Source organism: Hippocampus comes, unplaced genomic scaffold (genome assembly GCF_001891065.2).
Source record: "Hippocampus comes isolate QL1 unplaced genomic scaffold, H_comes_QL1_v1.1 scaffold23, whole genome shotgun sequence".
NCBI classification, from domain to species: Eukaryota; Metazoa; Chordata; class Actinopteri; order Syngnathiformes; family Syngnathidae; genus Hippocampus; species Hippocampus comes.
The window spans coordinates 673,563-698,731 of record NW_017806066.1 but is presented as its reverse complement, the minus strand read 5'-3'; the positions used below and the strand labels follow the sequence as shown (position 1 = coordinate 698,731).

Below are 25,169 nucleotides of genomic sequence, written 5' to 3'. Positions count from 1 at the left end.
GTTTACAAATGGCTCCGGAGTGTCGGGACGGGAGTGTGCAAGGCACGGGAAAAGGCATGAATGGCGACAGCAACATTCAGAGGCATCCGTGTGGCTTGCGCCAGGGTGGGAAATTTCTTGGTGCGGGCTAAGAGCACAAAAGCATGAAGATGACGTGAAGTGTCTTTGCTGTGAGGATGTGGATCTTTTATATTTTCATTTTCGTTCTTTTCTAAACGTGGACAAACTGCTTTTTTTTTTTTCATTTTTGTTCTTTTCTAAACGTGGACAAACCATGCCAAGCCTATTTCCTGTTTGGCTGGGTTTGGTATTTTTTTCTTTCTTTCTTTTTTTTTTTTTAATTGCGCTAAAGATCCAAGAGTACCAAATGTTTCTGTTCCATGGAAAAAAAAAGATTTTTACTGAGGCCATTAAATCAGTCATGAGAGTGGTTTTCCTGGAGTTTGGATCTTCAAAAAGCTGAGGGCGGAACGGTTTTGCCAAATAAAATCTCGTGTCAAACTGGTGCCAAAAAGAGGAGCTTTTGTGTGTGACTATTAAACCAATGCAACCCTGCCAGTGACTTGCCCCACGGACAAAGTACGTTGAACCGCAAGGTGCCAAAATTGGTCATGTTCCCAACCTGTTTCGAAAGCTCCACAGAGCACCTAACGAGTGAGCGCCACCCTGCCAAAGATGAGGTCTGAATGTGATGTTGGCGTCGACAGGTCGCGTCAAAACGGCATGAGCATGCTGGAGGGCACGAGGGTAACCTCTGCATTCTTTCATTTGACAAAATTCCATTTTGCATCACTTCCTGTTTTCCGGTTATTCCCATGGGAAGGAAGAGGCGGTGCCATGGGAAAATAAACGTGCTGACAAACAAATACGCGGTGATTGAAACACAAGGGTAGTCATTTGCTGGAAGACAGAGGAAAAAAAAAAAAGAAACAGGAACAATGCCTTGCAATGATGTTTTAATGGAATTTTGAAAGACAACCTAGTGTGAACTATTAATTTATGAAGAGATCGAGATCAGAATTCCTTGAACGGTATCGGATAGTACACAGTCTTTTTGCTAGGTAAACATGCAATATATCGTTGAAAGAGTTAACCAGGCGTCCACTATGGGTGTGAAGCTGCGAGAGAGATGATGAGCAATTCATGGTCAAATCACAAACAACAGACTAGTTAGTCTTTTCGGCGACACGACAGATGCGCTAGCTGCGGTTTGTCATCGAGCCACTGAAAATCGAAAGCCAGAAATACTGTCGGCAAACTGCATGTTCTACGCTTTAGCAATCTATGCAAACAAAAGAACCGGACACAGTTAAAAACTTCACCTTAATCAACGGCAATCTAAGACTCCCATACCTACCTTGTCACATCTGTAGAAGCGTTAATAACTAGCCTTGATATGGACGGAACAAAAACCAACTTCTTAAAGAGCATGGCGCACGGAACTATCACTACGGTGCTGCTGAACGCTGAGGGTATATACACAAAATCGGGAGGTTCGGGATAGACAGAAACAAACAAAAAATAACCAAATTAAAAAAAAAAAAACATTGACATTTGATAGGTAAAAACAGCAGGATAAATACAGTCCCATTGTGTTCCTTCTGTTTTTGTTGTTGTTGTTGTTTTCGTTTAAAAGTTCAGTCACATTGGATCAATCCGTCCGTACCCTTCACCAAACTTCAAAAGAACATTCGACTAGAAAATGATCTTAGTTATTGTACATTGGCTAAGTTGAAGCCATAGACTTAAAAGCGTTGGCCATAACAGTGGAGGAGCCTTCATTTAAAAATCGCTACAGTCAACATTTTCATCTTCTTGGTCATCAATTTCCTAATATCTTGCTCTCCTTTTTGTTTTCTTCTAAGCTATCTAACCCAACTGGAGAGTAGACAAACACTAGGCAAAAGGGGAGGGTTGCGGGGAAAAGGTGCATTCCGGTGGGGGTACTTGCGAGGGGCTTATACATTACCTTCCAGATAATCAGTCTTATCACATATGGTAGAGTAGTAGGATGGCTGGTTCTCATCTGTATTTGCAGCTTCCACAGGCCCGAGGTGGAGACTTGCCTCCAATGGATCCACCTCCTCGAGGTGCTGTGCGGTCAGCTCACCGCCAAGCATGTAGTGGCGGTCATCCAGACCGGGCTGCTTATCTTCTGGAAAACTCAAAGGCATCAGGTCCACAGGTCGGCCCAAGAGGTCCTCGGCGGCGGCAGGAGGCGGCAAGGTCAGCTCCTTGATGAGTGACGGGTCCTTGGCCTCCTCTGGTAGCTGCTCCTCATTTTCCAGGGAGAAGATGCCGGGGCTCTTTCCGCAGCTCTCGGCCATGGAGTGGGCGTTCGAGTTGGATGTGGTGCAGTCAAAGCCATAGGACGCCACGGAATTTGCTGACTGGGGAGTGGTCTCCCCTTCGTCCTCCTCACCTTCTCCTGATGGTGTTTCTCTGGCCTCCTCATCCTCATCGAGAGCGGACAAATTGCATGTCGGAGTAGGGCTTTCAAACGCAGCGCTTACATCCATGGTCACGGGCGCATCAGCTTCATTAATCTGCATCTCCCCCTCTGTGTCACTGGCCTCATCGACAGAGGTGGTAGGCGAAGATGGGGCAGATGCCGGAGCGGTTGGGGGTCCTGTTCCCAGAACCTCATCAGCCGGCAGTGTCTCAGCCTCTTCCTCTTCTCCGTCGCCTTTCTCCAGGTGAATACCCAGATCCTGCTCCATGTCAGGCTGGAGTGACGCAGGAACCGGAGTATGCTGTTTGTCTGAGCGGGATTCCACCCCTGAACTGCTGTCATAGTCCCGTAGTTCTTCTGGCGTGCTCGTCTCGCTGCCGCTGTGGGCGGCCAGTGCCGTACCACTCAGACTGCTAGACTGGGAGAGGCCGACAGCGGCGGGAGCAAGCATATTTGGAGTATCTTCAGGGACCGAGGCGTCCAGCTCATGGAAGGACCGCTGTCGCTCAGAGTCTTGCCCCGAGAGAGGAGCCAAGAAAGGGGAGCTGCTGTCCAAACCAGTTTGGGCAGGGGACTGTGTGGGGCTTTCAGACTCTCCCGCGCCGTGATCCGAGATCGGGCTGGGGGAGGAGACAGAGCGCAATGAAGCCGGCTGAGGCTGAGCCCAGGTATCAGAAAAAGGGTTGGTCTGACCCCAGGAAGTGGTGGGAGGGACAACGGATGGCGAATCGGCGCGATTGAGGTTGTCTAAATGCGCCTCCTCATTAAAGTCGTCGTCTTCTGCATTTTCACAGCTTTCCGTGACTCCGTCACTGTGCATTTCTACATCTTCATCCTCTTCGTCATCATCTTGTTCTTGCTGCTGGAACACGTGATGATGTTCCTCCGCTCTCTCCGAACTTAAATCCATGTCATCCACACGTTCGTCCTCTTCATCGTCTTCTTCATTGGCTAAAGTTTCCACATTGGGAGAGCCCATGAAGTTACCGTCACCTTCAGAGCCACGGAGGCTCGAGTCAATCAAGGCGTCCGAGCTCTGAGTACCTTCCAATATCGCGGTGTGCTGGGTGCTGCTGAAGTCGGAAATGCCCTGCTGTCGGCTGCTGGTGCAACTGCTGACATCCTCGGAGTCCATTCCTGACAGCAAGTCGTCGCAGTGCCAGCCGGTAGAACCGCCGAAAGCCGAAGGTCTGATCTGGAACTCCTCCGAGGGTTGAGACGTGCTCATATCGGTGATCATGGAGGAGAGATGATGGCCCAACCTCCTCTGCTCCTCATCTTCTTCATCCTCATCATCCTCATCTTCATTTATTTCTTCATCTGCCTTTTCCACCGCTACTTCCTTTTCATGAGGCGACAGCATGTGCCCGGAATTAAAATCCTCCATGGTTGAGGCACCCAAAAATTGAGGCTGCGCCATCGCATAGAAGGCCTCTGTGGAAGGAGCAGTGGAAGTCATCAGATTCTCTTCCTCATCTTCTTCATCTCTCCTCATCTCCCATTCCTCGTCCTGGTCATTGCGCTCCCCTGTCGGGAAGTTCATCATACTGTGAGATGCCTGGGGATCAATATCACATGGCTCCACCGTCTGGTTCCTGTTCCAAGGATCTGGTCGGACATGCATGTTTGGCAGATCAGAGGGATCCTGAAATTCTCTGATCTGAGAAACAGGGACCGGTGGCGAACAGGGAGGAGACATGACTGTGGTTCCGAGGGAAGGAACCGAGTCACTTGCAGACTGATCAAATTTGAAAGGGTCATTTTGTGCTGGCTGTTGAAAATTGGAAGCTGGCTCATGACTGAATCCGGCTCCCTGGTGTGGCTCCTCTGTGGGCTGACAGAATGTTTCATCAGGGACCTCGGGAGACATTTTGCATGCATGAATCAGAGGTTGTTCTTCCACAGGCTCTGGTGTCAACTCTCGCAAGGGCTCAGGTTCTGATTCAAGAAGGGTTTCAATGCTTGCATCTCGTACTGGTTCTGGTGGGAGATCCTGAAGGACTTCTGGTGTTGGTTCTCGCAAGGGTTCCGGTGTGGCTTCCTGCCTTGTTTCCGGTACAATTTCTTGTTGGATTTCTGGTGTTAGTGCACATGCTTGTTCTGGTGAAGGCTCTGGAGTGGTATCTGAAGTTATTTCTTGCAGAGGTTCGGGACTTGAATCTTGTTCGGGTTCTGGTGTGAGCGCTCGGAGGGGCTGTGGTGTGATCTCGAGCACATGTTCTGGTGTTGGTTCTCGAACAGCATCCGGTGTAAATTCTCCCATAGGTTCCGGTGACGATTCTCTGAGAGGTTCTGGTGATTGTTCTCGTTGGGGTTCTGGTGTTAGTTCTCGGACAGGCTGTGGTGTAGGTTCTCGAATGGATTCTGCTGATGGTTGTAGTATAGGCTCTGGTGTAGGTTCTCGTATAAATTCTGGTGTAGGTTGCGGTATGATCTCTGATGTTTGTTCTCTGACAGGCACCGGAGAGGGTTCTCGTATAAATTCTGGTGTGGGTTCTCTGATATATTCTGGTGTTGGCTGTGGTATGGGCTCTGGTGATGGCTCTCTCATGGGTTCTGGTGCAGTTTCTAGTATGGGTTCTGGCGTGGGTTCTTGCCTTGGTTCTGGTATTTTTTCTTGTTGAATTTCCGGTGTTAGTTCATATGCTTGTTCTGTTGACGGCTCCGCAGTGGGATCTGAAATTATTCCTTGTACTGCAAAGGCTGATGGGATCGTAGGAGGCATTTGCTCTGCAGTTGCGCCATGAGATTCCACCAAGGCCACCTCTGCAGGTGATTGGGACTCATTTGACCCTACAATGGTAGCTGCTGCACTAGCTATTGCTGCAGCAGCAGCAACAGCAGCAGCAATTTCCCCTCCAGTTTCAGCAGCTTCTTCTGCTTTGGGTCCACGTTTCACAGGTGTTGGGGTGCTGCTGCCCACAGTCTTCTTGGCGCTAGTATTCTTGGTTGCCACGGTTTTGGAGGCTGGTGTCTTGGCGACATCCTTGGAAGGTGTGGACTTATTCTCTTGTGTTTTGGAACGGTTCGGTGCCTTTGTGTCTGCAACTTTACTTACAGATGGCTTTTTGGCGAGACTGTCTGATTTTGAAGCTGGTTTAGGCGCCTCGGATCTTGTTGATTTCAGAGTTGCAGAGGGTCGGCTGAGTGGAGAGTCTGCAGACTTTTTGGCTGCTGGGGTGGCAGATTTGGTAACATCTAGTGGGGAAAAAAACACACAGTATTACAATAATCAAATGAAAATACCACCACATAAAATGGAACAACAAATAGGTGGGGAAAAAATCCATCCCTTTTCAATGCTGCCTATCCCCTACTGGGTCATGGGGTGCTGAAGCCTATCCAAGTTGACTCCTAACTCCGAGTGGTGCTCTGAACTGGTTGCAGGGTACATAAAGAGATATTTACACTTCAACTCACACTGTCACTCGATGGGAACTGAACCTGCACACTAGTCAGGTCAAGTGTACCACTACACCATCAGTGACTGACAAAACAGGCATTTAAAGTACACCTTTATGTGATAATATATAAAAATATGACTGGAAATGCACAGCCGTAGAAAATCCACATTACAGACCGGCCGTGGCCACAATTGAATGACCTCCACCAAAGGGTGCAGGCGAAACTGTATTCTCGTCCTTGTGTACAGCAGAGAAATATCTGGTCCTTGTTTTCTTTGTCACATTGCTGGTAAGAATCCAGCAAGTAGGACGGAATGTAAGACTGCAGAACACCGCAGCAGCCACAGTCACGACAAATTCTGGTTCTCCAAGCCTCAGCGATAGTGATGATGCCGAGGTAATCCCCTGACCCAACGTCATCGCTCACCTGCATATTCTGATGCGTTCATATGAAACCTGATCAGCAATATAAACACGTAGAAGAATAACAGGAGCAGTTATTTATATACAGACTCACTAGCAGTTTTGTGGATACTCTATGCAAAGGAGTCTGCAAAAGGCAATTTATATTTAAGACATCATTAAAAAAAAAAAAAAAATCAGTGGATGGTTTCACAATCAAACTCATTTGTATATGACATCATTCATACAGCCACCAAGGCGCTGAGGTTCTTGCATCTGGTTTCATCCAAATCCAGCAAAGCGAATGCAGTTTACAGATTATACTTTTGAGTGCACCGTACCTTTTTTTGCAGGGGTTATGTTTCGAGATGTTTGAGATGCAGGGGTTTTGACGGCAGAGGGAGTAGATGAGGCCGATTTGGTTGCAACACTGTTGGCACCGGTAGCGGAGGTTTTCGGGGTGGCTGGTTTGGATGTCGCGGCGGGGCTCCTGGTTGTGATGGTGGAGGGCGGTCGAGTTGAGCCTGTGGTAGGACGGGATGCGGTTGTGCCGGTTGTGGGTCTGCAGAAAAAAAAAAAAAAATTAAAATGTGAAACATGTAAGTAGCATACAGGTTAGGAACATGGATCCAATGTGGACAAAATGTCAAGTTTCAGTCCGGGGTCAGAAGTGAATGTTTAACGATGTGTCGGTTGGCGTTACCGCAAGTGAAATGGGAACACTGAAGAAACAGTGGAAAACAGGAAAGTGCAATTCCAGAAAACAAGAATGTAAAACTTTCCACCTCAGAAGACGTGGATCGACTATAATTAGTTCGATTAGATTAGCGTTGATTTAGCGGCGACCGTAAAATGACCTTATCCGACACAGATGTGGCATCAGGCCCAATCCTTGTGTAAGCAGTTTAAGGAAATTGATCTTAACCCGAAAACTACTCTCTGCTGGACTTACAGAAGTAAATAAACCTCCTTGTCTCCTTCTCAACTCAGTTCAGTGCTTCGAGCTCACTTACGCATTTTGTAAAAGCCCAGGCTCTTCTCTCTCAACTACAAGCTCGTGAGCAATCATTAAGTGGGACAGGAAGTGAATGACGATGTACCCCAGAGAGGCATCTCCCCTCCCCTCGGTCTCTGGACAGGATATTCATCCCATGTTGAAGTGACACGTGAGGCAGTACGCATCAGCCTGCATGCTAGGCTCGCCTGCTTGGCCCCGAAGCTGACTGTGTGTCAGGTCTGAGTAAAGTAACCTACATCGAGTCGGCCTGACAAGGCGATGGTGTGCCGTCTTCAGGGTACATGCTACACTAACCGCCAGTTTCTAAATTAAGACTTGAGTTACCGCTGACAGAACGAGAACAGTGGGGAAAAGGAAGATGGCCGGGGCCACGTTAATCTTTCATCGTGAATGGATTCGAAAATAAATAAATAAAATGGAAAAACTTCCCTGCCTCCCCTACAAGCACACTCTGGAACAAGGTTTTGGAGACACGAAATAAGACCAGAATCAATCGGCAGTCCCTAAACCGGGATGTAGTAGAAGTACAACGTTGCGTTTTGAAATTTACAAGCTGATTTTCCCCACTAAATCGTTGCGACAAGATCACTAAAAAACTGATACTCAATGATATAAATTCTTTCAAATGTATTTGAATTTCAAATGAGATTAGCTTGCCGTGCCGTTCATGTTTTATTTGGGGTGGTTTAAAAAGTTGAAAAGCAGGCCAACATCAGATCCTCGCAAAAAATAATATCCATACGGAACTCGAAAACCCTTGTTTCAGGTCCCCGGGATTCATTTGCAAAATCGCTACAGCAATTTGCTCCTCAAATGAAGTCATTGATTGGCAATATCGCTCCTCAACTAAATAAGTTATTTCGAGGCCTGATTCGGGATTTTTGCAGGCAGAATATTCATCAAGGCCAGTGCTCATGATCGACTGGCCCCTCAAAGGAAAAGGGATCATCTGAAATGGCACGGCCACTTTCGAGAACGCTGGAGAAGAACCAGTTGACTGGAAGAGAAATAAGAGCAGGCGTGTGGAGGGGGAAATATTCCTCTGATGACGTTATCTGTGTGCCTTGTTCCTGCGAATGAAACAAGAGCATTGAGCACAGCTGAAAATCCGTGACGGTATTTCAGACCAAAATCTATTTTGCGATTATGTTTCCCAATGTTTGGCAACTGGAACAATCTGTGAAAACAGAGCTCCATTGATCATTTCATTATTTCAGGCTCCCATTCGTTCTGTGATCATGATTGCTTGCAGCTGAATGACACAGAAGGCCTGATGTCGTTCTGAAAGGAGGTCACTCGGCCTCAGTATGAAATTCAAAACACAGCTAGTATTAAAAAAAAAAAAAAAAAAAAAATGCAAACAAAAACAGCTGTTACTTTGCTTCCTTCATTTTCACCACAGTGCATTCGAGCTTGAGTAAATGTTAAACGGGGATCCCAGAAAGGCACCGGAGATGCAAAATCAGATGACTCATGCGGCCGGTTGCTACGGGCACACTGCGAGAAGTTTGCCTGAGGAGTAATGAGAACGCTAGCTTTGTCGCAAATACAAATGTACTCAATTATTGCAGCTGAAAAAAAAAAGGATAGCTGTGTGAGAACATGGCTGCCCGCTGAGGCTGATTTGTTCCCCTTCGGCCACCGGCCAGTGTAAGATTTGAAGAAAGGAACTCCGCATCGAAAGGAGCGAAGCGAGCGTGCAAAAACGAAGGCAACGGACAAAACCCGCGGCTCCAAACATCATTGCCGTCATATTAAAAACAAATAAATCAATGATCATTTGGAAGCAGAAATATTGAGGCAGGATCTTCACCCTGAAGCTGCAATGTCGTGCAAGATGCAATCATGCGAATGAGGGCACTTTGGGGATTTTATTGTCAAATGATCCTGGCCTCCAAATGAGATCATGACTGTTGTTTTCCCTCCGCTTCCATTTCTCTGCAGGTGTCCTGACGAAACAATGGCAACGGGTGGTTAAACTCGGTCACGCTGGTGCTACGCTGGTAAACATTGCGAGCGCGCCGCCGCCGCCGTTTATCAGTTTTGGCGGACAAAGACAAACAACAGGAGTGCTGTTTGGGCGGGAAAAAAACCCAAAGGGCACAAACAAGCCGACATGCAAGCCATGCCATAGAATAGCATGAACAAAAGATAAAACGACCACAGATTTAATTCGTGCGAGCACGCCAGCTTGATCGGCATGACTGCATTATTCAACAAGATGTCCTTAAACTTGTTGTTGCGATGTGTTGTCCTCTTGTTGGCCCAACAGCACTTGGTAAGTCGCAAAGCTAAACTAATCCCTGCCGGAGCTATTAGGCTTGAGACAATCTCACGCGGTTCGGGTCAAAGAGTTCATGGTCAAATGTAAGTAAGAACTGCAATTGGCTTTCTTGATGAGCAGCGGTGCAAGAACTCATTAAAAATCGAAAAGGTTTATTTGAACGTGCCGACAGCGGGGAAAAAGGTTGCCGTTGTCTCATATTGGTCATGAGCATGAAGTCCCGCTTTGCATTTCCCCCTCCCACTGATTACCGCTCTCCCCATTTGCTAATAAGGTCTGCGGTTGGCCCTCGATCAAATCCGGGCAACCAAATGCTGCCTTGCTCAGTCATCGGCCGCACCCAAAGCAGGACCGGTGATTTACGGCCCCGGCAACGGCGTCTGGGCCAAGTAAGCTGACGACCACACGCATTTACTGTCAGACCATGACATCAGCGGCAATTTGTTAGATCACCAGGAGGGTTCAATTGAATTGGCTGCAAACATTTACTATCCCAGAGGGACCATCAATGAGGAAAAAAAAGACCCTGACTAATGAGAGCATTGGCGGCTAAGTGGATGGCAGCAAAATAAAAGCAGAACTGAAAGTTCACCTTATGGCCGAAATACCAACTTGGCCCGTTGCCTGCTCCACGTTTCAGCCTTAAATACAGATCAAGGCAATGCCCTTGTCGTATCCTTGAATGTACTCAGAGGCTCGTATTTTTCTCAGCCACACGTACGGTACATAGGAACTGCCGCTTTCCTCCACTTGACTTCTTTGTACGGCGCCATTTTTGTTTTACTTCACTGTGCGGCATCTGCAGGGAAAGCAGACTCCTGCGCACGTAACACATGTCGCGCCCTCCCTTCTCCCTTTCATTCCGTTACATGACAGAGTAGCACACGGGCCGATGAGCATATGCTGTGCAATGACATGCTGTTCCCACCATGAAGGCCTGAGCTGCACGTATATCCAGAAGACACTCAAGAATGCATTTGGTCACAACGGTACATAGATAGATGACGTCTACAGCACATCACCCGAGCCCCCCACTTCCACCCCAGTGTTTGTGCAACTTTAATCAGGCAGGAGCAAGAGCTCACCTATATATACCGTCTATGCCCCTTTCATTCTGCCTTTCGATGACATTCATATCACGTCATACCGACCTGGTCTTGGAAACGGGAGGCTTATCGGTCTTGGGTGCAGTGGTGGACTTTGTGGAAGTTGCGGCGGCAGGCTTCGGAGCTGTAGCGCAGGAAAGTAGCGAAAAAGGAGGGCGGGGGGGGGGGGGGAAGAAAATGGGAAGGTGACAACAGAGGAGAGATTATGAGGACCGTGAAGAACAATGTACGGTACAGTACGCGATGTAGGTCAGACACATTTCTTTTCATCTGTCATCAGGATTAAGGGCAAATGCAGCAGTCACTCTTGCATGTCTAATTTGTGTACTGAATCCATCTCATGTGTGTGAATGCATCGCATTTTCCATTTGCAGCTCGTTCTGCAAAAAAACGTCGGCGAGATCGCCTCCCAGCCGACATATGTATTCTACATCTTGACGGCAAAAGGTTTCATTTGTGACATTTTGACCAACCTGGGGGCTTTTTCGCAGCAGTGGCCGTGCCGGTTTTAACGCCGTTCACTGTTGCGGATGTTGCCTTCTTAATTGCCGCAGCTCCCACGGCAGACTTTGCACCTTGAGTGGCAGGCGATGCCGTTTTTCTTTCAGTTACTTTGGCCGTGCTCCGAGGGGCCGGGACGCCAGCTGTTGGTTTCTTGGGTGCCGCAGAGGTCGTAGTGCTCTTTTTCTCAAGTGCAGGTGTGGTCTTCTTTGTCACGCCGTTGCTCTGGGGCTTGGACAAGCCATTGGATAGGCGGCTCGAGGTCGTGCTGGGCCGCGAGCCGGATGTGGTCTTCGTCACGTTGGTCGTGCTGGGTTTTGTTTTCTGCGCGGTCTTGTTCGCGGTCTTGGCTTTGGGGTCCCCCGAGATTTTGTTACTGGTCTTGGCAGATGGGGATTCCTTGGCCTTTTCCGGCCGCGGCGGAACCACATCTTTTGGCCCCTGGGCCACTTCCTCCACCGCTCCGCCGGGTCCCTGACTGGGCTGCTGCCCCGTAACCGGGGATAACTCATTGACTGGATTCGATTCTAAAGTTTCCATTGGCTCCAGTGCTGCTGTGATAACCCCATCTGGTTTCATCTCCTCTTCTCGAGAAGTGGTCTGTCCAGGTCTAATCGGATTGCCCAAGATCTGGACGCAGGTCTCAGTCTGCAGGGACAAACGGAAAAAAAAAAAAAAAAACAACAAAAAAGGTTAGTTTAAAAACAGCAAGACCAGACTACCTTAAAAGAAGAAGACAAAACTCTCGCGCACTCATTGCTGTAATGCGTGCTTCCTCCACTAAGAGTAGCCAATTTCTCGCCAACAATTCACACTTTATGTCAGCCAATAATGCCTGTCCACACAAAACGATGGTGTACGAAAAGTCTTTGGTGAGCGTAAGTGGGCCAATAAATCGGAGTCACACGAACAACTGAGGACAAGAGACAGGATGTGAAGCATATGAGGGCACATAAAGGGCAACCATCTGTGATAAAAGCTGTCATAGATTGTCAGCATCAATATTACGACTGTTTCTCATTTAGTTTCATGAGCCACGATACACTGGGTTGCGCTGAGAGAATGGAAGACATGAGGTGGTAAGGCAAGCAGGAAACATTTCCAAACGAGACGCGGACCTGGCTTTTTGGTCGTGAGGCAACCATGAAGGCAAAGCAGAGGCCAACTCGAGGAGGATGTTTGGCCTGGGGAGCATGGGAACAAAGAGGCGGGTGGGAAAGAGAAGCAAAGAGGAGGAAAAAAACAAAACGTGGAAAAAAAAAAGAAAGAGCTCACTACGGGATGGTATTTGTTAGCCTAACTCTAAAATCCAGACAAGTTTCGTCATCCTACTTTCCACTGACCTCAACTTGCGTGGCTCAAAGTCACTGTCCTATTTCTGGAAGGCGTCACATCATCATCCCGGTGCCTCAAACTTTTCTCTCTGTCCTTCTTCAGTCGCCCCCTTACGCATGTTCCGAACTAAATACCATGTAATTAGCAAACTAAAGTAGCAAACTTCACTTTTACAATTTGCCCCTCCCCAATATCCCGACCACCCCCGCCACCACAACAACCCTTCTCACACCATCCATTTTGGCTTTGCACAGATGGCCGGAGCAAGATGGTAAGGGGAGAGCAAAAAAAAAAAAAAAAAAAAAAAAAAAAAAAAAACACGGAATCCAAACTAGAACAAGCAAAGTCATATCCACTTCAGTCACAACCTGAGAAGTTGAGAAATGAGAAACGGATGTCTGCGAGAGAAGTTCCTTGTGCCCAACCCTTCATCGCAGGGGCATTTGCAATGCCGTCAAAGCAATAAATTTGAATGTCAAGGTTACAAATAAACTGGTGTGAGGAAATGGAACTTAAGAGAAAATAAAATATGACAGATTCTCCGAACCAAGATCGCTTGGATCGGAGCTGGAAAACAAATCCAAGCACCAGACAAAGACTCAGAACTGAAACAGTTGAAGCAAAACTAAATATTCATGAACAGGGGAAAAAAAATATGGATTTCCACACAGATTGACAAGTCACAACACTTCTGGGAGACAGATGAGCCATCGCTGCTTGTGAAAGTCGCATCAGTCACATTAAAACGTCGATGTACCTTTCAGCGTCAGTGCTGCCTTCTCAGATGTATAAATCACCCAGGCCATGGACACTCACATCCCCCGGTACCGTCATAAACGCTGCGCTGATCAAAATCCATAAATGTATAACATTCACAAGTTCATACATTAAATGTCTTGTCTTTGTCGTTGAGACAATTGAATCTAGGTTGAAAAGAATTTGCAAGTCATTCTATTCTGCTTTTACTTATGTTTTACAAAACATTCCAACTTCAATGGAATCGGGGGTTGTGCTTCGTCGAAGTCAAAGGTTCAGAAGTGAGAGAAGATGTGGTCATGATGTGCTTCCAAACGAACGACTCATTTCCTACTGTGAAAATGAACTGAGGAAGCTTGGAAACGGGCAAGCAAATCTTCCTCACAGTCTGGTTTGGAATCTCAGCTTGGCCTTCTTGATGAAACTTAATTTTTTTTTTAAAAAAGAAAAAAAGTGTTTGCGATTGGAATTTCGAGTCGTGAAAGCAGGCACCTCGGCAGCTCCTGTCAACGGTGCATTATCCTGACCACACACACACACAAGCGCGCGCGCACAAATGACCTCTACTCACGTGTAATAATATCTGGAGTGACTACTTCCTAAATTGTTTTCTTCCCTGTTTTGCCGAAAGAAAAGCAGAAGAAAGCACGGAGCAGCAAAGAATAAAAAGCCGCCTTCTCTTCTCAAGTTGGTTTATTTCTTCAGAGTTGCTTTTGCTTCTGCATTCTGCCTCTGCGCGTTGTCATTTTGCACGGGTGTGCGCGGCCTTGTCATAAATACTCGCATGGGCCTCCGAATAGCCTCCCACAATAAATTTCTGGCGAGCCTCAACGATGAGCCACAGACACGGAAACCCACCCAAATGCTTAAGAACCAAAACGAAAAATGTCGTTCGAGATTTGAATAGAACTAGAATGCAACCGTGGGAATGATCATTTATACACCTTCGGGTAGTGATGTTGGTTTTGTATTTTCAGGGCACACAAAGTTTACTTATGTTGTCAGGATTGCACTTCGTATGCCTCAACCTAAGCTAATCGTGAGCAAGGCAGCGACGCAAGGTGAGATCATCCCTTCCTAATACCTGCGCTGGGTCATCAACAAAACGTGTGCGGGTGTGTGTGTGTGTGTGTGTAGAGTGCTTCGATAGGCGCTGTCAATAACTGGAAGCCATCCAGCTCTGCATAGGGACCGAAGCTTTTCTGGATGTCTAGACACAAACACAGAGTTGTTGAATAATCAGGTCATCAGCATATTTCAACACAGAGGAATCACCTTCGCGTGAGAAAAAGAGAGCATCGCACCAATAAGGCATGTTTCACGAGAAAGACGGCATGGATGGTTGAAGCGAATTGTAAAAAGGGTGGCCAAATCTGAATGGAAATCAAGGTTGAGTTTTTGTGAGCGAGAGTTGCATCCATTTTTCTCTCCGACTGCAGCGCGTATCCGCATGTGCACTTAACCTTTGCGGGTCGGAGACTTTGCAAGTCGAGAGATGCTTCCTTGAAGGTAAAAAAGGCAAAAACAAAGCGCAAGCTCTCTCGTTGCCTCACTTTGTCCAACCGGCCATCCGCGGGCAAGTATGAATTGTGTGAGCAGAAAAATCCAACCCTGCCTTTCACAGCGCACAACTGTGTATACACACACACACAAATGCATTCTGTGGGCCGCCTTCTATCCCCGGGGCCTACTCCAAATAGTAATCAAAGAGAGGGATTGTGGGAGAAGGAAGAAGCAACGGTGGGGGTGGCGTCGGCAAGATGGCAGAAAAGATGCAAAAGAAAGTACGTGATGTTGCTGATGGGGCTTTTTGCTGATGTATTGCGGAGACTTTCTCCGCAACCCCGCTCAAATGCTGGGCGCAATGCGGTCACCCAAGTCCGGTACCTGGGACGACGTGGCTCTGCTCACAAGTGACCAAACGCATTCAAACCAATATTTAATGGGTACAGGCGATGAGTCACTTTCATAATGTGATAAGATTGGTGTGTAAAAGTTTTGAAGTTTAACCTTGCCCTATTTTTTTCATATCACACAAAAAAAAAAAAAAACACCATGTGCTGATTATTTACATCCACTGTTAAAGCTTGATTGAATTATTTCAGACAATGACCCAATGAAAAAGGTTTCACCAATAAGACGGCCAGCGGGAACATGCATGCTGAGGTCTGTTTTTGGGGGACATGGTTAATGAGCGTTTGGTGACCTCTGACCCTGTAATTGATTTGTTTTTATCTCGCGCGCAGCAAACACAAGATGCTCAGCTGCGGCGTTTCATCTCTGACCTGTTTAAAAGCATTGCCGGTCATGTGACACAACAATGGTCGCGTTTGTAAAGCAAAGCCGTAGCAAACGTCCGGGCAACAAATGCACTATTTGTGTCATTTGTGTTTTTCTTCCAGTATGTTCGTATTTGGAATTTTAAATGCTCACAATATATATATCCACATTTTACGAATCATTCAAAATGTGAATCAGAACATTTCCACCGGCGGTGTGCCCTATCACAGCGTGTATGAATTTACCGCCGTATTTTCTCGGGTGATGAAATCTTGCGAAATTGACGCCACATTTGCACTTTGTTTACATTTCAATCGGCAAAATCAATATTGCGTGCAATAAAAGCGCAGATGTTTCGAAGCACCCATCACAAATATATCGTTCAACAATTATTTACCATATTGTCAAAAAGATCATCACGGCAAATGTGCTTGAAATTTTGAAGCTTTGTTGCCCGTTCCTACTTTCCACAGTGTGTGAATAATTGACTGTTGGCTTGCTTGGAGCAAAAAACGCAAACGGGCCAATAGCCTGATTCAAGAGGCCTCATGCGTGTGTGTGTGTGTGTGTGCGTGTGTGTGTGTGTGTGCGTGTGTGTGTGTGTGTGCGTGTGTGTGTGTGTGTGCGTGTGTGTGTGTGTGTGCGTGTGTGTGTGTGTGTGCGTGTGTGTGTGTGTGTGCGTGTGTGTGTGTGTGTGCGTGTGTGTGTGTGTGTGTGTGTGTGGCTCTGTGTGTCTACACTGTCTCTTTACAAGGAAAGTCATTCCTCTTTTGGGGGGAGTGCAACAAAGTCGGATTCAGCCCCTCGCAGGGGGGCGGGTAAGGGGGTGAACGTCAGAATCGAGACGCCACATCCTGGCATGGGGCCGGAGATTGTCCATTCAATTGCCAGCCAAACACAACCGCAGACGCAGCCAACTACCTATGCCAGTTAATAAACTCATGAGGTGCACTATGCATGAAGAATTTTACAATCTCCCAAAAAACAGAGATCACAAAAATCTTTCTGTAGCCGTCGCAGGATCGGAGCAGCGAAATGGAGAGCATGAAAGATACTGAGCTGCCTGCATCAACGGAACACTTATCAGAGCATAAACATTCTCCAAACACCCCCGACTTGAGGTCAGGAAACCGCCTCTGTCCCTCACACAAATTCCAAACAAAGCAGGCTGCTCTGAATCGTCAGTAGGAGGGCTGAGCGAGCAGGGAGCTTCAGGACGTGATGTTTTTTTTTTTTTTTTTCTTCCCCCCATTACATGACATCGCAAATTGTACCTAAACTCTATATCAAAAAATTGAAATACACACTGACCTTGTACAGGCTGGCGGGTTCAGAAGAAACACGGTTGCAAGTCTACTCCCTTAATTGTCACTGCTCAAGTGATCAACATCAATCACTTTGCAGTACTTTCACAGTCTGGGAAACCGCGTCGACGTTCGATGAGCTCAAAAGCATCGCCGTAAGGACCAACAAGCGGTGTGGCGTCTGCTTGTTTACTTCAAACGTCTGAAAGAGAGCAGCAGGTTGCGTGACAGGCACCTGGTTCACAGATACGGTTGGAGTGATTAGAAAGGCTGGCGCTAATCCTCAGGACTCACTGGACTTTCACTCCAAGATTTTGAAATGCCCTTGAATGCTTTCAATAAGGTGAGATGTAGCGCGGGGGCTAACCGCACGATGTCAAATCGACACATTTGGAAGATGTTCGTACAAATATCTGGCAAATGTCGGTCATGATGTTTAGCTCGTATATTTTGAATGGAGACTCCTGGATAAACAATCGAACCTGTCAAACGCAGTTATTCCCTTGTTGCCGTCGCACTGAGAGAGATGTGCGCCCCTCTGGGGACGGGCAGATTAACACGCGACAGAGCGTGTTAACCCTGGACAAAGAGAGATGCTGATCTTGTACAGTCGCCCTCAACTATCCTCAAAACAGTGCCCGGGCAAAAGGGGTAGAGTGCTGATGGGGACACGGATGACGTAAGGAGGGACATGTTTGATAGTTGTGAACTCGCCGTGGCCCAGAAATGACACAATGCTGCGGTGACCGAGAGGTTCACGCTCAGTCAGCCGCTCAACAAAAGAGGGTCGAGACAGTGCCCGGCGACCGGCCACAAACGAGGCTCCGGCCACGTTGGCCCTGATTACAGCCTGGCCGGTGCCCACCGCCTACGGAGACTTTCAGGGACAGTTCAGAGCTTAAGGGTGTAGATATTGAATCCCACGAGACAACGCGGGGGGAGTCTGGCCAGCAGCTCCGTAGACAAAGTGCATTAGTGGGCAGGTGTTCCTCTGATGCTTTTAACCTTTCCCCTTGGAGATAAGGAAAATGGCAGGGACTCTTTTTAAGTCGGCGTATTGTATCGAGAGGATCCAGCAACAGGCAAACTCGGGCTAATTTGTAACTTGAAGAGCTTGTGGATCATCTCCATAATGGGCTGTCTGCCCACAAACAGGCTCCTCTCTGGGGGTAAATGAGATCAGCCAAGCCCGGGACCAGCTGGTGGCTTGGATCAGTGACACAAGATAGTACAGAATCTCTCTCACATACACACACACACACACGCACGGCGGAAGAGGTAAGACCAAAGCATCTGGACAGGGTGGCAGAAATGCACCCATGAGGCTTCGGCACTCTGCCTTTTTGCACAGCACACGGACGCAGACCGGCCAAGTCTAAGTGGAACAACTGTGTCCATAAGAGGATTATGACCCGTTTGAAATGGAACAAGGCACGTTCCAGATGGAATCTGATCCTTTGCGGGGAAGACAAACAATGTGAAGGGTTGACCAGACACACCGCGCTCACGAGGACAACTCTCGATGAAGCGACGGCGTGGCGGCGCTCAGCTTGCAACGATTCATCTCAAAACTGCTCTTGGACAGAGCCGCATGTTGTTGGAAGATAGATACTTGGCAGTCAGGTCAAAAACATCTGACATAAACATGACACAATAGCTGCTCGACCAGACCGGTAACTTGACAACGGAGATAGCAATATGCACAAGAGGCAGTGAAACATAATCAACTGACAAACTTCCTGCAACTCTTGTGGCATTATTTTCATTTATGTATTCATAGCGGCCAACTGTGACAGAAAAAAAGGATTGTTGACCGTCGTCCACCCACTAAAGGCATTCAGAATGTCCAAACGGAGCAAATTATTGCAGCTGCCGGCCAACGTGCCAATTGCCGGCCCTCGCAACTGTGACAACAGCAACCAAATCTGTGACCGCAAAGACAAGATGCCGATTTTCATCTCGGCATTATCGTCAGTGTACGGCGCCCGTTTTTGCATCGCCTTCGACGGTTTGGTGTAGACCGTCAGAAACAGTTTGGGAGAATCAGACATTTCCACCCATTGAATCATCGTCATGCTGAAGGTCCCGCTTTGTTGCTGTTGTTGTTACCGTGGCTAAACTCGGAGCTCCACATAACATTTGATGACGCCGAGGGCAGGGATCACGAGTTCTGGATGAAAAAAGACGGACGACCAGAGGCACAGGCTTGCCCTTGTCACAATTGAGATTTAGAGAACTGTGGGGGGATTTCATTGTGAGTCACACATTCACCCAACACCAGTCCTGAGGCTAAGGGCGGGCTGACTCACAAGTCTATTAATGCGACAAAGAACAAACATCTCCCCTCTTGGCTTGAGAGGCCAGCTGGGAGCAAAACAGATCATTAAATTCCAAATGCCCAGAAAACACAAGCTTCTATATGAAAATGACAAGATTGTTACCGAGCTAATAATAATGGTTCATGTCGTTTCCATGTCGTTTTTTGGGACGTCATTAATTTTTTTATTTGCCCTTTATCATCTCCACACATTTGTCAAGACACCTCACTAACCTCCGTAAAATTTTTCAATGATTTATTTAAAACCGGCTTAAGAGATTTTCATGAAACTTTGGAGAAAGATATATGGCCCGAGCCGAGGAAAACCCCTCTTCTATTTTTAGTACGATCCTTCCCAGATGAATTTGCAGCGACATGAATTTCGGTGTACATTTTGCTGCCTATGCAAATGAAGACTGTTCAACTGCACTGAAGGCCTGCGCCCATTTGAGTGTCACCGGGGGCTTTTTTTTCCCTCCTTACAATGGGCGGCAGCGACATTACAGACTCTTTCAACCCTGTTACAATTCTTCTCAACAGGGTGCACATCTGCGAGTGACAAGGGAAGCAGCGATACAGGCTGGTAAACATACACCAGCGATACCGGAGGCGCTATACAATTACTACAAGAAAGTCTGAACTACGAGAAGGAAGTCATAATATCCTTGGCCAAAAATATTGTCATTTTACGAGATACAAATTGAATTTGTTCTGTAACAGATCAGTTGAATCTCAAATCACGGCAGGAAAATTCACAAATGCCAGGTCTCTAGGACACCGCTGCACTTTTTTAAAAAATCCAATATGATCTTTTTTTAACCCATTTATCCCCCAAACCAAATTAAAGAACCTAATAAAAATAAAGCATGGCTTTTAACGGCGTCTTCATTCAATTCCATGTGATTGCATTAGGCTGTGGTCTGTGTGCCCTGCCTTCTCCGTCCTCCATTTCCCCGCCACACCACCAACCAACACTGTGAGTCAGCCGTTCTCTCATCCACGGGGGCGGACAAGCTGATGTCGTTGCCCACCTCGAATTTAAGAGTCATGGAGTGTCTCCAAGCCCTTTTGTGGCTGAACCTTGAAAGTGCTTTTATTAGTCAAGCTAAGATGCCTTTTACTTTGATTGATGCCAATACCTCAACATCACACCGACACCCATCCACGCCCACTGTGGCCACTAAACGTCTCCATCACCTCAAAGGGAAAATGACAGCGTTATGGAATGGTCAGTAATATTTTCTGATGATTGCATGTTGTGAAATGCTTTTGGTAAGTAATTCTGTGGCAACCGGCAGCCATCTCTCCGCCCCATTGTTCAGGTTGGGGGGTGTAATGTCCCTTGTTGCGCTCATTCACCAAGTGAGTGTGTTAAGGAGCAGCTCTCAGCCCCGACAGCCATAACTCCTCGAGCACAATAGCTGATCACTTTTAGGGGTGACATTAATCAGCCCTGATAACATGCCAGCCTAATAAGTCTTAGCCACCCCCTTCTTGGATACATTTCAGCCTTTCACAAGTCTCTCCTAGGTGAATTACTAATCGACCGGACTTCAAGTGCCCTTGAGTGAATACGTGTAAAAAGTTGATTTTTATTTTTGCCGCAAAAAAAAAAAAAAACCAGGATTGTCATTTCTCTCCCGAAATGACACACGAACATTTCTCCGCACTCACCCAGCACCCCCAGAACAATGGGCATCCGCCACATGGGGAAAGGGGGGATGAGGAAGCGGGGGTGAATGGAAAAACACCGATAAATCTTGATGTGGAATGTAAGAGCACACAACCTAAAAAAAAAGGCTGATCATTTGACAAAACTAGACCGTACATCTGATTTGGCATACTTTCACCGGTGCGGTGGCGGGCTATTCCAGCTTCCACGCTGCCTGCCACCGCCCCATCGACCGGTTTCCATCCATTCTGAATGTAAACTAGCCTATGAATACCATATAGACACACGTAGGAATATATATTCACCAAGAAAAATACTGACATTTTCATAATGACATGTCATGATTCAGACAAACTGTTGAGTAGCGGGGGTTTTACCGACGGCAAAGACAATAACGCGAGACGCCCGTTCTAGAACCGAAAGGGCGTTAAAGTAAGCAATATTTGGTTAAAATCGGCGTCAGTTAGCCAAACGAGAAACGAATCTACGCTAGTGTGTTTCCTCAATTTCAATGTCGCGCTTACCGGTCAGTGCAGCGGTGAGCTAGCAAAATCCTCCCCAGCTACGCCCTGTGTTAGCCGGTTCGCGCCGACTGGGTCCTCGATCGCGCCGGGTACTCAAAGAGAAAGTGAAGATGAGGCGCAGACGGGGAAAAGGGAAGACTCGTAGAGCTGAGGCTAAGACTTCAAGTCGAGCTTCTGAATAAGAAACTTCTTGGTCTCAAGCGCCGTTTTTCTCCCAAGTGATGCTTGTGTTCGCTGGGAGGAAGAAAGACACCGAGTGACGCTTCATTAAGCGCGCGCACACACACACACACACGCCCTCACGCGCGCAGACCGCTGAAGCGATGGATGGACAGGCGAAGGCGAGGAATGCCTTCAAATGCTCCTTCAACGTCGGAAAACTGACAATATGCCAAACGACGACAGAAAGACGCGGCTTGTTCTAGCCATAGATTAAACATTTGTTTTCTTTACCACCAGCTGCACCCATTTATTGTTGTCTTACATATACACATTGAAAGGCACGGTGGAATTATGCTCCATGTTCTCAGCATACAGTCTGACGAAAGTGTTTTTTTTTTGTTGTTGTTGTTGTTAGTTTATTTTTAGTAACAATTAGCATCGAGTCAATCAAAATGGCACACGCTTGTTTGATTTCACAATTGAAAACATCTGACGTAAAGGATTGCAACAAGATAATGATAAACCACCGAGAAGAGGATATTACTAATAACCCCTGAAGGCATCATTCAACAGACAGCGCGCCACGCCGAAATTGAAAGGCGTGAATAGCGAATAGCAGGGGGACAACTGCTTTTTCTAAACACAGCCAATCACCTCCCTATGTGAGGGATTATTCAAATTGCAGATGATGTCATCTCTTGCAAGTCACCCTATCTCTTGCCAGAGTTTCTCCTAGTTTGTTCCCTCCTTCTAGGCCCCCCAAGATCCCCTTTCTCTCCAAAACCTTTTCTTCCTTTCTTCACGGATGAATGCGTGCACACACCCACACACGCACGCCCGCATACACAGAGACTAGAGACAGACACCCACGCCTTTCACGCTGCATTGCAAGATTGTTATCTGTCTATAAACCTGTTTGTGGCATGTATTATATTTCGAGTCTTCCTTGTCTTTTTTTCCATATAAGGAATGGGAATGATAAAACTAGTCAAATCTTCATATGTAAGTGCAATAAATCCATTTTGTGTGGAAATTGAAGGTCATGTGGCATCCCTGACTCTAAACGTGGAACACCTGTTGACCCAATCAGCCAAAGCAAACAGAGCGTATTAGTGGTGGCAAAATCAATAGAAGGAGCACCGGTGTTTTGGTCAACTTGTGTACAATTAGACACTGGCGGGCATTGTTTCACAGCTTACACGCTTTTGTTTCTGCGCCGCGCTCTTCATCAAAATGGGGCTTTTCATCATAGACTGGGCGGGCATGCCGCCTTGTCTGACTGTCTGCTGTGCTGTTGCTCAGCTCCCAGCAGCCGCCTCGCCAGTCGGGATGAGCCAGGCTTTTGTGTCCTGCTCTACTCTGGATGGGCGGCCATGCTTTTGTGTCCAGAATGAGAAGTTTTACTCTGAAGCTGTACCAAACTATGACATTTTGAGATGATGAACAGGATGTGCAGAGGTGCAAGAATACGGTCCATCATCACATGTTACAAAGAAGGCACGCTCAGTTACCAAAGTACAGCAGAAACAGGTGTACCGCCTCATCTACACATCAATTTGCAATTCTATTCTTTTCAGCGTGATCAACTGCGAAGGTTCCACCGTGTGAACCTAATTTCTGACACTTTGTTGGGCTCTCTGAAAGTCCTTTATAGATGTTCATGCAATGTTTTCTTTCGGTTCTTCCGCTGTCCGTGGACCTCAGACTACTCTCCATCATGTTTGAGGCTAGTGCATCATAGCAATTAGAAAGCTTTTCTCTTTTTGTTTGCTGGGCATTATCTGCTGTTTAACTACGCTTAACTTGCTTTTAACAATGAACGGATCCATTAAAATTACATCCTATGGCTTTTTGGAAAACAGCTGTTCATATCGTACACGGGAAGGTGTGCTTATATAGAGGCAAAGGAAACCGTGAAGAGGGTGGGGATTCCGGGAAGCTCCGAATGTACGGTGGCTTGATGCTGATGGATGTATTGGCATGGTCCACAGAAGCCCAACAAAGAGAGGAAGGTGTTTTTTTTTGTTGCTTTTTTTCCTCACAAGCAGTTGCATGCAGCAATCGAGACAGGAAAAGGCAGGGCTGTGTACCCGACTCCATAACTTCCGTGTCATTTATCTCATTGTTTTGACCTGACCATGTACTGTCCAGCTGCTGAACAACAACACAAAGAAGCTATCTGGCAAACGCACGGGGGCGGGAGATGTTATTTACAAGGATTGTCATATTGCTTCCTGCACTAGAGCACCTGCAGGCTTAAAGAAAACAGCAAAAAGGCCTCATCTCCACCGCCAAAGTCGACCAAACCACAGAAGGAAACAGCTCACAAGTCATTCGACACAGCCTTCACATCACACACGGACGTCTTTTGTCCAAGCTACTCCCAAGTCGCTCTCTTTTCAAGTGTTCTTATTTGGCAAGGTGATGCCTTTATCGCTATGTGATGAGTATCATGCTCCAAATGGAATGCGTGATAGAAAATAGGCAGATTAGTGTACACAGCTGCAGCTCACATCATCAACTCCCCAAAGAGTAAACGGTGCCGGCGCGGCAAATCCTTCAACGTGATGACGGGCAAAATGTTTATATGTACATACACAAGAGTCGATACACCTAAACATCTTGTCATGTTCCAATACAAAACGGCATCAAAAACATTCTGCCACAACAAAGATAAACCTGCCTTGCAAGTCTTTGTCGAGGCATCGTACTAGAATTAATGCAATGCTCCTTTCGTACCTTTTTCAATTTTGTATGAACCGGGATTTTTAAATTGCCCTCCCTAATAGGAGACCACTAAATGTTCTTCTGCTGCACGGTGCAGATGCTTTATATCGAACCAGCTATCATAATTAAGTACAGTACAATGCATCGCCTCTCTTGAATCTGTGTCTCGGTTGCCATAGTAGCAGTTAACACGGTGGGAGAGGGAGTCAACAGAAGCCCTGCCCAACTGAGGCTTTCCTCTTAGGGACATTGAGGCTGTCCAGAGCAGGTTTGCCGGTTCCTGTCTACCTGATTATAAGTGCTTCATCTTTTAAATAATGCATGCGTGTACTGAGGAAGTTGAACAGCCATGCCACTGGGCTGCACTCTAAGGAGTGAGTGCGCGCATACTGTATCGCCTGTAACTCTTTCATTTTCATCCATTGCTGATTTGCATCTTCGCTGAGATGCATTTTCTTTGGCTGCAGCACAACCTCAGGGTAGTTGATGATAATGGCATAGGAAAACAGTCACGTAGATGAAGAGCAAATGGTATGTTCGTAGAGTACATAGACATCTAATGCAAGCATTTGTGTTTTACACGGGCAGGAACCTCTTCTTAATGTCTCATCCCTTTAGTTTCTCGATCTATACATGTCTAATGACTGGCTGGCTGGCTGGCTGCTCCAGACTGAGCCAACATTCTCCCTCTAGTGGTGGCAGACACTGACAAAACACCCGCCCATCCAAAAGGGCCTGGTAGCCATGAAGGAGGGTGGCAGTGTAGCTCAAGCACAAAATCTGCCCGACCTCTTCGCTTGGGTACCAAGATCAATATATGAAAATATACAAAAATGCAATCACTTAAAGTACCTATCGGGCACCACCCCCGCCTCACTTATTCAAACACGGAACACGAACTGGCCGCATGCCACAAATAATTTCC

At 46.9% G+C, this 25,169-nt stretch overlaps 1 protein-coding gene across 2 annotated transcripts; it reads right to left on the bottom strand.

Annotated features, from left to right (window-relative positions):
- Positions 1–939: 939 nt before the first annotated feature.
- On the bottom strand, positions 940–21,681 carry prr36b (proline rich 36b). Of its 2 annotated transcripts, XM_019893560.1 has the most exons (6): positions 21,356–21,681; positions 16,850–17,044; positions 11,140–11,815; positions 10,712–10,790; positions 6,600–6,820; positions 940–5,650 (listed from the first exon to the last, which is right to left on the bottom strand). In XM_019893560.1, the coding sequence occupies exons 3-6, from the start codon at positions 11,744–11,746 to the stop codon at positions 1,959–1,961; spliced, it is 4,599 nt and encodes a 1,532-aa protein (XP_019749119.1). In that variant the 5' UTR covers positions 11,747–11,815; positions 16,850–17,044; positions 21,356–21,681; the 3' UTR covers positions 940–1,958. The 2 variants fall into 2 exon arrangements, with proteins under 2 accessions (XP_019749119.1, XP_019749117.1); XM_019893558.1 differs by lacking the exon at positions 16,850–17,044.
- Positions 21,682–25,169: the final 3,488 nt, after the last annotated feature.

Coding starts and splice junctions, on each gene's coding strand:
- prr36b (XM_019893560.1), bottom strand. CDS start 11,746: ATGAAACCAGATGGGGTTATCACAGCAGCACTGGAGCCAATGGAAACT. Junction 10,791..11,139: donor TGCTGCGAAAAAGCCCCCAG/GTTGGTCAAAAT, acceptor CCTGCGCTACAG/CTCCGAAGCCTGCCGCCGCA. Junction 5,651..6,599: donor CATAACCCCTGCAAAAAAAG/GTACGGTGCACT, acceptor TTTCCCCACTAG/ATGTTACCAAATCTGCCACC.